Source organism: Oncorhynchus nerka, linkage group LG8 (assembly GCF_034236695.1).
Source record: "Oncorhynchus nerka isolate Pitt River linkage group LG8, Oner_Uvic_2.0, whole genome shotgun sequence".
In the NCBI taxonomy this organism is placed as follows: Eukaryota; Metazoa; Chordata; class Actinopteri; order Salmoniformes; family Salmonidae; genus Oncorhynchus; species Oncorhynchus nerka.
This window is the reverse complement of record NC_088403.1, coordinates 33,595,606-33,611,757: the sequence shown is the minus strand read 5'-3', so window position 1 is coordinate 33,611,757 and position 16,152 is coordinate 33,595,606. Positions and strand designations below refer to the sequence as shown.

Here is a 16,152-nt window from a genome sequence, read left to right as displayed (position 1 = left end):
TAAACTTTCATTCATAGGCTAGGTTGTAGCAACCTCATGATGGGTAAAGGGAAAATGTGAGTATCATGTAGTAGCCTAAACCCATCGCTGTTACATTGAACTGGGTGAATGGAATATGAATGAGTCATCCAATATGCTGTATTATCATTTTAATTTTTAAATTTATTTAACTAGACAAGTCAGTTAAGAACAAATTCTGATTTACAATGACGGCCTACCCCGACTGGCAAAACCCTCCCCTAACCCGGACCACACTGGGAAAAATTGTGCGCCACCCTATGAGGCTAAGGCTATACTCATGGGAAAAAAACTTCCTCCCTGATATTGAACAGTACTGACCGTTACTGGTACAGTTGAGGTCAGAATTCACCGCTATGGACATATAGATGACTCTACCTGCTTCTTTTGACCTGCCCGATACCCCATATTATGTGAAGGAATTTAAAGAATTATCAGTTTGGTGATTTTCTTTTCAGTTGAATGCATTCAGTTGTACAACTGACTAGGTATCCCCCTTCCCTTTCCAAGAGTAGCAGAAACTTGCAACAAGAGACCGAAAGATTTTCCCAAACAGAGACCGAAGGTTCAGCAGCTTAGTGGGAAAGACAGACATCATTTTTACAGTCATCTGCAGGTTTACACAGTGTCCTTTGGGATAAGAAATTCGAGACGCGCAGTTGAGAGAACCGTTACTTTCCATCGTTAGTCTATCAGTTGTTTAATCATTTTAGGATTTGTTAAGTAGACCTAATCCTAATTGATTCAAATTGCAACTATCTACCGAGAGAGTAAAAATTACTCTGTAAAGGCAAACTTTGACCGTTTTTCACATTTTTTTTTCTACTGTAGCCTCCGGTATTTGCGTAGAAGGGAGAGGCATCACCAACACGGAGCGCACAAAGCCATTGCGCGCAGTACCACGTCATTCTGTCAAACTTATTGAAACGTGTTTTGCTACTTTCTGGCAACATATACTTAATTTTCATTCAGATAATATTTAGATAGGTGGGGAGTTGGGGGAGATGATGACAGGATTTCGACTGAACTTGGCGCCTCTCAAGGAACCGCTGGGATTCATCAAATTTGTAGAATGGGTAAGTAGGCGACACTGTCCAGAATCCTACTGGAGAAAATCTGCAGCTCAACAGTTCTAATAGCGGAGGGAGTTTTCACTCTAGTTCGGGGCTGTGGCCTGAGAAAATAAAATAGACAATTCTGTATATCACGCTTTTTTGCACTTCAATCATCTTGCATGTTGGAGCAAACCACACAAGCTTTCATCAGTTATTTATTAACTAATGTGTCACAGTTTTGTTTTATTTTGTCTCTTTTCTCCTGATTCTGCAATGACAAAATAATGATAGCCTACAGTATGACATTCATTCAACTCTCCATTTTAGTTAAGTCTGCGGTGGGAGGTGGCCGAGCTACATCTGTGTTTGTAAGACCATTAACATTAGACAACCCAAAAACCGGTATTCTCACATGTAGTGTCTGAACCTACAAACCCCGTACCAGTTTAAAAAATGAATGGAAGTTTGGAGGTCGTTTTGGGGTTAAATATGTATCCAAAAACCTCATATTTCATAAGCTTTCTTAGGCGGTATCTCCTAGATATAGGACAGATACTTCAAAACCTTATTCCTTAAGATTTCTTTACTGTGTTTTTGCCTGGAATGTGTTATTCAATGCGTTTCTATGGGCTATAGTCCTAATGGTCAAATTGAATATTTTATCAAATCATTTTTTTATATTTATTTTATACCTACAGGGGTCCTAAAATTCTAAATCAAATAGCTAAATTATCCATGGTATGACCATCTTAAAACAATTCCATATGTTAGCTTAGTAAACCTCTCCCCAAGGCTTAGAGAGTTCATCAGAACTGAAGAGATGTGATCCAGTTTTCAGGCCAGGGTTTCATTCCTTCCACTTTCGAAACCATGTTGTCCTCAGAATCCATGCTTTTGGAGAAAATGCATTAATCAAGTTTAACCGACTTGTCTGCATAACTCAGTCAAATAAATCCTGTGTAGCTATGCAGGAGTAAATTAGGTTAAACATTCAGCTCTTCTCTCTCTCTCTCTCTCTCACTGTGCAAATCCTCCAAGATACAGGCTGCAGGCCAGACAGGCAGCAACACCCCAGTCATCTGACCATAGACTTCTACACAACAGGCTATTGTCTCTGTCTGTGCATTTGCAGTGCTCACTAGATATTAATTGCTGTGAGATGGCACAAATTGCTACAATGAGGTAGTCAGTCAACAGGAAGTTGTCACACTGTGAAATGAAAACATCTGCAGAAGGGCGAGAAAGAAGGGCCTCTCCGGAACCGAAATGGAGGCACAGTCACAAAGTAAGATTAAGTTCACCCTAGACACTGATCTCAGGTCAGTTGTGTGTTTCTTTGTCCTATTAGTCCCTATTAGAAAGGGTAAAGCTGATCCTAGCTCTGGGCTTAGGGGCAACTTGTACCCGAAACTGATTCATTCTGAAGGTGCAGTGTATTATTACACTCTAACTACCTCTAGCCTACATCTAGAGAGAGAGAGAGAGAGAGTATCAACAGAGAACAACATAGCTTGCAGCAGAGAGAACGAAAAGAGGATCAAAACAGATCTTTATATAGACCGTTAGATCCTTCTTGTTCTTGGCAAGCTTACTGTTTGTCGGGTGTGATGCTGCACGCGTGCTATTCAATTCTTTCATTCCGTTTATCAAAACACCCCCCTGAGCTGGTCTACTACAGTATCTTACAGTATGTCCCCAGTGTAAGCAATGTTTCTCCATTCTCCATGCTCAGCTAAAACAGTTGACCTGATATCTTTATTTCTCTCAATCACTCTTTCTTTCTCTGTTTTAAACAGCTGACAGCCATCTTTGCGTTTGGGAGCTGTGGGGGGTATTCTGGCACGAATATCGTGTCCCTCTTCTGCGGTGAAGGAAGGAACGAGACGCTGAATGTTACTTTTAGCTATCCCTTCAGGTGGGTGTCAGTCAGTCCTCTCTCTCTGTGTGTGTTACTGTGGTTGATACCCCATACAACTATTAGACCCTGCAAAAAAAACGTTTTCATCTGTCGGAGGATGTTCACGGTGGAGGAAACAACTTGACCCCATGACCTCAACTGATTATTTCCTCCATTAAACTGAATGAGTGTTTTCTTGTGCAGTGTAAGGACTGGGGTTTATTCCAGGTGTAGTATGACACAAACAGGAAGTGACCTGTACAGTGAAGATGTATCAGGTTAAACTAGATGACACAAAGGATACTTTTTAATTGTCAATCAGAAAGATTTGCAGCTGAAATTTTGACAATATAAAGTCTCCATTCTATCCTCTTGTTATTGTCATTATATATCCCCTGGGAATAAGTACACTGAACAAAAATATATATGCAACACGTCAAGTGTTGGTCCCATGTTTCATGGGCTGAAATAAAAGATCCCAGAAATGTTGTATACACACAAAAAGCTTATTTCCCTCAAAGTTTGTGCACAAATTTGTTTGCATCCCTGTTAGTGAACATTTCTCCTTTTCCAAGATAATCCACACCTGACAGGTGTTGCATATCACGAAGCTGATTAAACAGCATGGTAATTACACAGGTGTACCTTGTGCTGGGGACAATAAAAGACCACTCTAAAATGTGCAGTTTTGTCACACAACACAATGCCACAGATGTCTGATGTTTTGAGGGAGCGTGCAATTGGCATACTGACTGCAGACTGTCCACCAGTGCTATTGCCAGATAATTTAATGTTAATTTCTCTATCATAAGCCGCCTCCAACGTCATGTTATAGAATTTGACAGTACGTCCAACCAGCCTCACAACTGCAGACCACATGTATGGCATTGTATGGGCGAGCGGTTTGCTGATGTCAACATTGTGAACAGGGTGCCCCATGGTGGCGGTGGAGTTATTGTATGGTCAGGCATAAGCTACGGACAACGAACACAATTGCACTTATCGATGGCATTTTTAATGCACAGAGATCCGTGACAAGATCCTGAGGCCCATTGTCATGCCATTCATCCGTCGCCATCACCTCATATTTCAGCAGTATAATGCACAGCCCCATGTCACAAGCATCTGTACAGAAGTTGAAAATGTCCCAGTTCTTCCATGGCCTGCATACTCACCAGACATGTCACCCATTGAGCATGTTTGGGATGCTCTGGATTGACGTGTACGACAGCGTGTTCCAGTTTCCGCCATATCCAGCAACTTCCCACTGCCATTGAAGAGGAGTGGGACAACAATCAACAGCCTGCGAAAGAGATGTGTCGCGCTGCATGAGGCAAATGGTGGTCACACCAGATACTGACTGGTTTTCTGATCAACGCCCATACTTTTTTAAAAGGTATCTGTGACCCACTGATGCATATCTGTATTCTCAGTCATGTGAAATCCATAGATTAGGGCCTAATTTATTTATTTCAATTGACTGATTTCCTTATGAACTGTAACTCAGTCAAATCTTTGAAATTTTTGCATGTTGCGTTTATATTTTTGTTCAGTATATTTACAGTGTGACACTGATCTCTTACTGAAATACCCTGGATAACTCTTGTTATATCACATATAGATGTACACTGAAGTATAAAGCTGTGTTGTGTCCCCAGGTTAAACCTGGTTGCTCTACTGGAGGCCAACACCACTCTGTGTAACCACTCCGTGCCCGTCACCCACCTGATGGGAGACTCCGCCTCCTCGGCCCAGTTCTTTGTGGGCGTGGCCATCATCTGCTTCCTGTACTCTATAGTGGCGTTGCTCGTCTACCTGGGCTACATGCACATGTACATCGACTCTGACTTCGGCCCTATGTTTGTGAGTACTGGGAAAGTAAAAGGACAAAACCTAGATTGAAATCCCCATATGTGACTTGACATTAATATGATTGATGTGATTTGATTTTGATTTAAATGATTTATTTAAGTGTAATACACCTACTGGTGCCCAGCCCACATGGGCTTACAAGACACTACTAAACATAGTACCATTTTACTTGTACTCAAAACAAAATAACATTTGACAAATTATACACATACAATAATAAGTACAGCTACCATCTAGCCACACTACACAAACAGTACATTTCTCCTTCTCCTCTGAACAAACTGAGAAATCTCAAACACACCCTGTCTGAAACAAAAGTCAAGCCTCTGCTTGTCCCGTAACCAGAATACTTCAGGGTAATCATCAAAATGTTTACAAAAAATAACATCTCAGATCATCAAAGAACATCTGAGATCATTATACAGAGGGCAATAAAACACTAAATGGATTTTGTTTTCGATTTTCCCAAGATCACACATTAGGAAAATTCTCTTTTCTCCAGGCAATCTGTTAAGTCTGCCTGTCTCTATAGCCAGAGGGAGGGTGCGGGATCTGACTTGTGCACAAACTGACCTTTGGCTTCTTGCTAGGTTCAGGTGGACATATGGTTCAGGGGTGTAGTTCTCTTTGATGAGAGTTTACGTTCTAAGCAGGGGTTGGAATGAACAGAACCGTTATTATTTTTTGTTCAGTTGCACTGTTCCGACCAGCAAAATACATTATTGATTTCTTCCTAGTCTCATTCTTGCTGACATCAAAAGTTTAAAAAAAATATTAATAGGAGACCGAATGCAATCGGAAACACTGTCTAATTGGCCTCCATTTAACTCTTACAGAATTCCACGTAGACGGGGATATTGGAAATGTAATCAAAACCTATTGAAAGACAATTTGTTCTTAACTAAAACAAAATAATTCATAATTTACTTTTTTTTGCACAACATAGGTATATGTTGTGGTAACATAGATCCCCTTATTGTATGCGACACTACTATAGAGGCACAAAATAGGTTAGAGGAAAAACAAAAAGAAATGGAGGTACTTATTCAAGAACGATTAAGTGTATTATATTACAAAAATAAATCGAATTGGATGGGAAATGGTGAAAAATGCACAACATTTTTCTTGACACTTCAACATAGGAATTCTACCAAAAATAATTTACAGAAACTCGTTACAAATGATGGAGTTATCCATGATTCACCAAATTATATTTTGAAAGAAGAAGCTAAATATTTTATGCATATGTTTCCTTTGTATCCTCCATTTCCACTGAATGATGTTAACTGTAAGGATTTCTTTCCTAATAATACTAATAATACTAATAATGTCAAATTAACACATTTACAGAAAGACCTGTGTGAAGGCCAACTTACAGAAGAGGACATTTTGAGGAAATAAAATATTTTCAGTTTGGAAAAACACCAGGGCTTGACAGTATACCAGTAGAAGTATATCATACATTTTTGATGTACTCAAATATCCATTATTAGCATGTTTTAATTACTCTAATACTAATGGTAGACTTTCAGGTACTCAACAGGAAGGTCTGATTTCATAACTTCTAAAACAGGACCCACATGGTAAGTATAAAGATCCAGTCCATTTAAACTGGAGGCCTCTAACACTTCAATGTTGTGATGTGAAACTCCTGGTGACATACGTATCACATAGAATAAAAAAGGTTTTACCAGATATTGTTCATCCTGATCAGACAGGTTTTTTACATTGACAGTATATTGGAGATAATATACGACAATTACTTGAAACAATTGAACATTATGAAACATCGAAGATACCAGGCCTGGTCTTCATAGCAGATTTTGAAAAGGCGTTTGATAAAGTAAGACTAGAATTTCTATATAAATGCCTTCATTACTTTAATTTTGACGAATCTCTTATACATTTGGTTAAAGTTATGTACAGCAACCCCAGATGTAAAATAGTAAATAATGGATACTTCTCAGAAAGTATTGAGCTTTTAAGAGGAGTAAAGCAAGGCTGTCCGTTGTCTCCATATCTATTTATTATTGGCCATTGAAATGCTAGCTATTAAAATTAGATCCAACAAGAACATCAATGGGTTAGAAATCCTGGGGATGAAAACAAAAGTGTCAATCTATGTCGATGACTCAAGTTTTTTTCTTAAGTCCGCAATCTGGATCCCTGCACAGTCTCATTGAAGATCTTCATCACTTTTCTAGCTTCTCTGGATTAAAACCTAATTATGACAAGTGTACCATATGTATTTATTGGATCGTTAAAAAATACAGTGTTTACACTACCTCGTAGTTTACCAATAAAATGGGTGGATGGTGAAGTAGATATGCTTGGTATTCAAATCTCAAAAAATATAAATGAATTTACCACAAATAATTTCAATAGAAAGTTAGCAAAAATAGATAAGATTCTGCAACTATGGAGAGGTAAATAGTTGTCTATTTATGGAAAAATCACATTGATTAACTCTTTGGTCCTATCAAAGTTTACTTAATTACTAATGGCATTGCCTACTCCAGATGACTCCGTTTTTAAAATCGTATGAGCAAAAAATATTTCATTTTATTTGGAATGCTAAGCCAGAGAAAATTAAACATGCATATTTATACAATGAATATGAGTTTGAGGGGCTAAAATTATTAAATATTAAAGCTTTAAACCTCTCACTAAAAGCTCACCTCATACATAAATTATACTTAAACCCAAATTGGTTCTCCGGTAGATTATTAAAGAAAGGCTCATCCTTTGTTCAAAAATGGCCTTTTTGCCTTCATACAGATTACAACTTCTCATTTCCGACTAATTTTGTTAACTATCGCCCTTTCTTAAACACGCCAAACAAAGCTGGTTACAATTTCAGTTTTATCCTCCAGAAAAGATAGAACAAATATTACAACAAATGTTATGGTTAAACTCAAATATACTGATTAATAAAAAAACATTTTTAATGGATTTTTAAAATATTTTTAATTATATTTGTTAGTGATATTATGAATAGAAACGGAGGCGGTATATGCAGTTGCTGAAAATATATGGAAATATCTGTTCAATCAAAATGTACAACCAACTGATTGCTGTCACGCCCTGGCCATAGAGAGGCTTTTATTCTCTATTTTGTCTAGGGAGTGAGTGTGGGCATTCTAGTTTCTTTATTTCTATGTTTTCTATTTCTTTGTTTTTGGCCGAGTGTGGTTCTCAATCAGAGGCAGCCATCTATCGTTGTCTCTGATTGGGAATCATACTTAGGCAGCCTTTTTCCCACCTGTGTTTTGCGGGTAGTTATTTTCTGTATAGTTTATTAGCCTTACAGAACTGTTCGTTTTTTCACTTTGTTATTTTGTTCGAGTGTTTTTTGATCAATAAAAATCATGAACACTTCCCACGCTGCGCTTTGGTCCGATCCTCATTCTGACGAGAGACGTAACAGAACTACCCACCACCAAAGGACCAAGCAGCTTGGCCAGGAGGAGCAGGGATCCTTGGCCCGGGAGAAGAGTGAGTGGAGGACCTCATGGACATGGGAGGAGGTTATGGCAGGGGACAAGACCCTGCCATGGAAACAGGAGGAAACAGCAAGGGAGGAGCGGCGGCGATACCAGGAGTCACGGCAACGAGGCAAGCATGAGAGGCAGCCCCAAAAATGTTTTTTGGAGGGGGGCACACGGGGAGAGTGGCAGAGTCAGGGTTCAGACCTGAGCCAACTCCTCGTGCTTACCGTGGGGAGCGAGTGACCGGTCAAGCACGATGCTATCCGGTTCTGCGCACCATGCTTTCAGTGCGCATCCACAGCCCGGTGCGCTCTATGCAAGTTCCCCGCAGTGGCCGTGCTAGAGTGGGCATTCAGCCAGGACGGATTGTGGCGGCTCAGCGTTCCTGGCCTCCGGTGCGTCTCTTCGGCCCAGGTTATCCTGCACCAGCTCTACACACGGTGTCCCCGGTTCGCCAGCAAAGCCCAGTGCGGCCTGTTCCAGCTCCCCACACTTGCCGGGCTAAGGGGGGTATCCAGCCAGGACGAGTTATGCAAGCTCTGCGTTCCAGACCTCCAGTGTGCCTCCACGGTCCAGTGTGTCCTGTGCTGGTCTACGCACTATGCCTCCAGTGCGCCGTCATAGCCCAGTGCATCTTGTGCCAGCTCTCCACACTCACCGAGCTGGAGTGGGTATCCAGCCAGGACGTGTTGTGGCAGCTCCACTCACTAGGTTGCCAGTACGTCTCCTCAGTCCGGTGAGACCTGTTCCGGCTCCATGTTCGAAGCCTCCAGTGATGATCCATGGCACGAAGCCTCCAGTGACGATCCATGGCACGAAGCCTCCAGTGATGATCCATGGCACGAAGCCTCCAGTGATGATCCATGGCACGAAGCCTCCAGTGATGATCCATAGCACGAAGTCTCCAGTGATGATCCATGACACGGAGCCTCCAGGGATGATCCATGGCCCGGAGCCTGCAGTGAGGATCCATGGCACGGAGCCTCCAGCATTGATCCGCGGTCGGGAGCCTCCAGCGACAGTCCCCGGTCCGGAGCCTGAAGCAATGGTCCCCGGTCCGGAGCCTGCAGCGATGATCGGTGGTCTGGTTCCGTCGGCGATGATCTGCTGCCCGGTTCCTCCAGTGAAGGCCCATGCACCAGGACCACCACCAAAGCGAAGGGATCTGCGGGTGGAGGGGGTCTACGTCCCGCACCGGAGCCGCCGCCATGAAGAGATGCCCACCCGGACCATCCTCTTTAGAGTCAGGTTTTGCGGCCGCAGTCCGCATCTTTTGGTCATGCCCTGGCCATAGAGAGGCTTTTATTCTCTATTTTGGCTAGGCCAGGGTGTGAGAGGCAGCTGGCAGCTGTCTATCGTTGTCTCTGATTGGGAATCATACTTAGGCAGCTTTTCCAACCTGTGTTTTGTGGGTAGTTGTTTTCTGTATAGTTGATTTGCCTTACATAACTGTTTGTTTTTTCACTTTGTTAGTTTGTTTTTTGATCAATAAAAATCATGAACACTTCCCACGCTGCGCTTTGGTCTGATCCTCATTCTGACGAGAGACGTTATACAATTGCAGCATTACCTCAAAAATGGAGGAGACAAGTGGAAAAGGAAGAAGGTAGGGAACTTGTTTGCCTGCCATATATTAAAGATACAAATTGGCTGAAAGGAACTGGCATAAATAGAAAATATTCCAGTTTAATTTGAGGACAAAAATGTTGACAGCTGCGCCATTCAGGTTGGAAAATAAATGGAAGAAATTTTCGATGTACCAATTCCATGGCACATCATTAATGAACTGGTACAAAAAACTACACTTGATTCAACACTTAGAGTTTTTCAATTTAAATGATTATATAAAATTCTTGCCACCAACAGAATGCTATATACAGTGGGGCAAAAAATTATTTAGTCAGCCACCAATTGTGCAAGTTCTCCCACTTAAAAAGATGAGAGAGGCCTGTAATTTTCATCATAGGTACACTTCAACTATGACAGACAAAATGAGAAAGAAAATCCAGAAAATCACATTGTAGGATTTTTAATGAATTTATTTGCAAATTATGGTGGAAAATAAGTATTTGGTCAATAACAAAAGTTTATCTCAATACTTTGTTATATACCCTTTGTTGGCAATCAAACGTTTTCTGTAAGTCTTCACAAGGTTTTCACACACTGTTGCTGGTATTTTGGTTCATTCCTCCATGCAGATCTCCTCTAGAGCAGTGATGTTTTGGGACTGTTGCTGGGCAACACGGACTTTCAACTCCCTCCAAAGGTTTTCTATGGAGTTGAGATCTGGAGACTGGCTAGGCCACTCAAGGACCTTGAAATGCTTCTTACGAAGCCACTCCTTTGTTGCCCGGGCAGTGTATTTGGGATCATTGTCATGCTGAAAGACCCCGCCACGTTTCATCTTCAATGCCCTTGCTGATGGAAGGAGGTTTTCACTCAAAATCTCACGATACATGGCCCCATTCATTCTTTCCTTTACACGGATCAGTCGTCCTGGTCCCTTTGCAGAAAAACAGCCCCAAAGCATGATGTTTCCACCCCCATGCTTTTAACAGTAGGTATGGTGTTCTTTGGATGCAACTCAGCAATCTTTGTCCTCCAAACACGACGAGTTTAGTTTTTACCAAAATGTTATATTTTGGTTTCATCTGACCATATGACATTTTCCCAATCTTCTTCTGGATCATCCAAATGCTCTCTAGCAAACTTCAGACAGGCCTGGACATGTACTGGCTTAAGCAGGGGGACACGTCTGGCACTGCAGGATTTGAGTCCCTGGCGGCGTAGTGTGTTACTGATGGTAGGCTTTGTTACTTTGGTCCCAGCTCTCTGTAGGTCATTCACTAGGTCCCCCCGTGGGGTTCTGGGATTCTTGTGATCATTTTCATCCCACAGGGTGAGATCTTGCGTGGGGCCCCAGATCGAGGGAGATTATCAGTGGTCTTGTATGTCTTCCATTTCCTAATAATTGCTCCCACAGTTGATTTCTTCAAACCAAGCTGCTTACCTATTGCAGATTCAGTCTTCCCAGCCTGGTGCAGGTCTACAATTTTGTTTCTGGTGTCCTTTGACAGCTCTTTGGTCTTGGCTATAGTGGAGTTTGGAGTGTGACTGTTCGAGGTTGTGGACAGGTGTCTTTTATACTGATAACAAGTTCAAACAGGTGCCATTAATACAGGTAACGAGTGGAGGACAGAGGAGCCTCTTAAAGAATAAGTTACAGGTCTGTGAGAGCCAGAAATCTTGCTTGTTTGTAGGTGACCAAATACTTATTTTCCACCATAATTTGCAAATAATTTCATTAAAAGTCCTACAATGTGATTTTCTGGATTTCTTTTTCTCATTATGTCTGTCATAGTTGAAGTGTACCTGTGATGACAATTACAGGCCTCTCTCATCTTTTTAAGTGGGAGAACTTGCACAATTGGTGGCTGACTAAATACTTTTTTGCCCCACTGTATATATTTAGCTCAACATTAAATTAATTCACCAACAGATAGAACAGCTTGCTATGGAGTGGGCAAGATACAGTATGTACATGCATTGAACAGACAAGTGTATTGTAGGGTGCGAGATGTGACTGAAACACCAGTCTCAATGTCAACAGTGAAGAGGCGAACCCTGGATGCTGGCCTTCTAGACAGAGTTCCTCTATCCCAGTGTCTGTGTTTTGCCCATCTTAATCTTTTATTTTTATTGGCCAGTCTGAGACTGGTGTTGTGCAGGTACCATTTAATGAAGCTGCCAGTTGAAGACTTGTGAGGTGTCTGTTTCTCAAACTAGACACTCTAATGTACTTGTCCTGTTGCTCAGTTTTGCACCGGGGCCTCCCACTCCTCTTTCTATTCTGTCTCGAGATAGTTTGAGCTGTTCTGTGAAGGGAGTAGTTCACATCATAAATCTTGTGCAACACATAATTTCTCAGTGTTCTGAGATGTATGTTTTTGTTGTACATCGTCTCTGTCCAAAAAAACGCAATAAAAAAATAGGCCTACGTGTTTTAAGCCAATGTCTTGAGTTATTCATGCATATCTTCCAGTAGGATGTGAACAATTGATTTGGCATGGTCCTACAACTGTTTTTTTCTGTATTTTGATTACTCCTCTGGTCATTGTCACGCCAACCAAGACATCACACATAGACCAGGCTACAATTGTATGCACTTCCTTATCCATTTTAAACCTTGCTTAAACAAAGTGGTTCCAACGAGGTCAAAGTAAGTGATGATGACTTCGGTTCCCTCTTCCCTCTCTTCCCCCAGGATTTTGGTCTGACGGCAGCGATTGCCTTCCTGTGGCTAGTGTGTTCCTCAGCATGGGCCAAGGGGCTGCAGAACGTGAAGGATGCCACCGGGACAGCGGGCATCACCTCCACACTGGCACTCTGCAAGGAGAGCGATGTGGCCTGCGAGGTCACTGACTTTGCCAACATGCGCACCCTCAATGTCTCTGTGGTGAGTAACTCAACCGTTCTTTTATCTTCTTATAGATGATGCTTGTTAATGGGAATGTATCAAGTTCACATTCACTTCAATTACATGATAATTACATAGATAAAAAAGAGATCAAATGTAACGTTTTCCTTTAGTTTTTCTACACATCCAACAGAAATACTGTGTTTGCCATGCTCACTTATGTTTGACCATATGGTCTCACTGCCTCTCTCCTCTAGGTGTTTGGGTACCTGAATATGATCGTGTGGGCGGGCAACGCCTGGTTTGTGTACAAGGAGACCCGCTGGCATTCTCAGAAGTACACTGCCCAGCAGGGGGCTGGGGCCGGGCGTGGTCAACAAGTCCCTGCTGCTATCTAATACTCTACTGCACGTCCAATGCACAAAATAACCCTGACACACCCTAAGTACTCCTGTAGATCGGAGAGGATTGGATAGATACACTATAAGCTTTATGGTAATAGGCAGCTTCATCTTGCCTGCTGATTGTCTGGGTGGAAATGGGCCATATCTATACTGTGCCTTAATTATCAATATCTATGCTTTGTCGAATATATCTGTGCCTTCAATACCTTTCCCAGTATTGGCCCATGCCTTTATGTGCCTTAGCATGCCAATGCTTTCTCTCCTCGTACCTTCTCTAACCTCTAAACCGGTGCCTTCTCTTACCAGTAAACCCCACGAAGCCCTGGTACGTTCTCCTAAGCTGTGGTACAGACTCATTGACAGCATTTGTGCACTTTGACCTGCAACTATCTTTGTGCTGGGCATTTCTGCCAAACCCTAATCTGGGATAGTTCAGATTCTTAAACAATGCGTCCTTTCACCTCACGGCCTAGAACTTGCCTCTTTTTAGCAGTCTTGCTTCCGTCCCTCTCCTTGTCCCAACCTGGGCTCGAACCAGGGACCCTCTGAACACATCAACAACTGCCTCCCACGAAGCATCATTACCTATCGCTCCACAAAAGCTGAGGCCCTTGCAGAGCAAGGTAAACAACTACTCCAATGTCTCAGAGCGAGTGACGTCAACAATTGAAACGCTACTAGCGCGCACCGCTAACTAGCTAGCCATTTTACACCGTTTACACAAGGATGCATGTGTCCCTGAATGTACCGCTGGCCTTGTGCTTTCTTAAATGTAACATTTTTTAAACCATTTTTACATTTGTTTCATTTGAAACTTAAGTAGAACTTTCCAATCTTGATCTTGTATCTTTCAATGTCATCTTCTGTTGAGAAGACCGATGTTTAAATATGTTCTTTAGTCCTTCATGTTTTTTCTACTTTGTATTATGCTGTTTGTTGAACCACAGCCACTAAGAAATTGTGCACTGTCTGTGCTGTGCTGGCTTTAAGTTTTGAAATCTCCAGTTTTTTTGATGATTGCTTAAACAATGTTTTCAATGATTATTTCTTGTCATTACCTTTGCGTTTCTGATCAATTTTCTGTTATTACCTTTGATATACTAAAAGTGTAACTTGAAGTGCTTGTGTATGGAAGGCCAATGTTGAGTGTATGTGTGTTTGTAATGTCTGGTATACTGGTTATGCCACTGTCTTCCTCTTGTAGTCATCAGACCAACTTTAGCTTTATGGAGGACTTGTATGTATCTGCCCTGTTGTGGAGAGAGACAGAGCTGTCCTTTCCACAATATGCAAATAATGTCTTCTTTCTTTTTGAATAAAAACCAATGAATTTCCTACAGTCTTGTTTCCTTTTATCATATAAAAGTAGATGTGTCCCTTTCTCTCTCTGGTAATATTTCCTTAATTGACAAGCCATACTGGGGAGGTTGCGGGAGATTTCTGACTCAAAGACTCCTGAAGACATAATGCAGCTTTTGTTTCATGATTTGTCCTGTGACCTCACTGTTTACTGTTTGTCTGGAGAACAAACAGGACACTATCTGGTAAAGCTGCTCCAGTGTGTCTGAGCTGATCACTGGCATCCTTAATGCATCATTCCTCCCTTCCTTAAAGTACTCATCTGACATGACTAGGTCATTTTAATCTGTGTGATCATTGTTTAGACCTACCAGACTGTCTTTGAGAGTTACAATTACTTCCTGGAAGGGGAGGATGAAATTATGCAATGTTATAGTACATTTACATTTTACATTTAAGTCATTTAGCAGACGCTCTTATCCAGAGCGACTTACAAATTGGTGCATTCACCTTATGACCTCCAGTGGAACAGTAGTGCATCTAAATCTTTTCAGGGGAGGGGGTGAGAGGGATTACTTTATCCTATCCTAGGTATTCCTTAAAGAGGTGGGGTTTCAGGTGTCTCCGGAAGGTGGTGATTGACTCCGCTGTCCTGGCGTCGTGAGGGAGTTTGTTCCACCATTGGGGGGCCAGAGCAGCGAACAGTTTTGACTGGGCTGAGCGGGAACTGTACTTCCCCAATAGTAGCCTATTGGAACATGGCTCAAGTTTTCCACCCAGTGATGTCCTGCAGCTAGAGAACCACTGTTACATGCTCAGTCATGTGGTCTGTGGTATGCCAAACTGACACGTGCAGAAGGCATGGAGCCCTATTGGCTTTGGCTCCTGTTCCACACCAGCCGATTATCACTGATTGATTACCGCTGTTATTACACAGTCTGTAAATATAACACAGGTTTGACCACTCAGCCACACATTTATCCAACAATCACTTGCTGAATGTTAGATGGGTACTGACTATAGATATTTTCACAAACATCAACATACCAATGAGCCAATGTCGTAGGCTACTGTCTGTCCATCATTGAGTGGAGACGCTATTTCCAATTCCAACCACAAGAGGTCAATGCTGGGTCATTTTTTGTTGTTGTGCCATGGAGCTGAAGAGCACTTGGAACAATTTATATAATTCCTATGCCAAATTTGTGATCAGCAAATGTGACATTTTATATTATAACGTGTGTGGGCAGCAAATGGTATTTTGTTTGTGTAGTGCAAAAGTGTCCAACATTTTTGTCTGTAGTACAATTATTATTGACCGACTAGGATATTGCTGCTTCATAACGACTGCACGTTGTTGTACCGTATTATACTGTAATTTTACTCATATATTGGTCAAGTGTGCTGTACATTACATTTGCTATTGCCAGTCTAAAATATTATACTGTTACTGAAACATGAACTAAAACATATTTAATATGTAAGACATTGGAATATATTTCAGCAAATAAACAATGGGTGAAATGCAATTTGAGAAAAAACAACACACGTGTAATTTATGTATCAGAAAAACAAACGTTTGAACTTATGAACTTCAGAGGCGCACACACCCTTTTGCAACCTTTCAACTCCTTGCCGTCAGAAGCCGAGCGAAGACGGAACATGACGAAGGTGACGTCAGGTGCCTCGCTAGTCTCGTTTA

The 16,152-nt window shown here is 41.7% G+C and overlaps 1 protein-coding gene across 1 annotated transcript; it reads left to right on the top strand.

The window, feature by feature from the left end:
- Window positions 1-384: 384 nt before the first annotated feature.
- LOC115133158 (synaptophysin-like protein 1) lies at window positions 385-14,485 on the top strand. Its single transcript, XM_029666098.2, has 5 exons — window positions 385-1,094; window positions 2,870-2,988; window positions 4,629-4,833; window positions 12,595-12,786; window positions 13,005-14,485. The coding sequence occupies exons 1-5, from the start codon at window positions 1,023-1,025 to the stop codon at window positions 13,143-13,145; spliced, it is 729 nt and encodes a 242-aa protein (XP_029521958.1). The 5' UTR covers window positions 385-1,022; the 3' UTR covers window positions 13,146-14,485.
- The last annotated feature ends 1,667 nt before the right edge of the window (window positions 14,486-16,152 follow it).

What these genes read in the sequence shown, in the direction of transcription:
- LOC115133158 (XM_029666098.2), top strand. Translation starts at nt 1,023, where the DNA reads ATGATGACAGGATTTCGACTGAACTTGGCGCCTCTCAAGGAACCGCTG. An exon ending in CTGACTTCGGCCCTATGTTT is followed by an intron (nt 4,834 to 12,594) that starts GTGAGTACTGGG and finishes CTCTTCCCCCAG; the next exon opens with GATTTTGGTCTGACGGCAGC. An exon ending in GCACCCTCAATGTCTCTGTG is followed by an intron (nt 12,787 to 13,004) that starts GTGAGTAACTCA and finishes TCTCTCCTCTAG; the next exon opens with GTGTTTGGGTACCTGAATAT.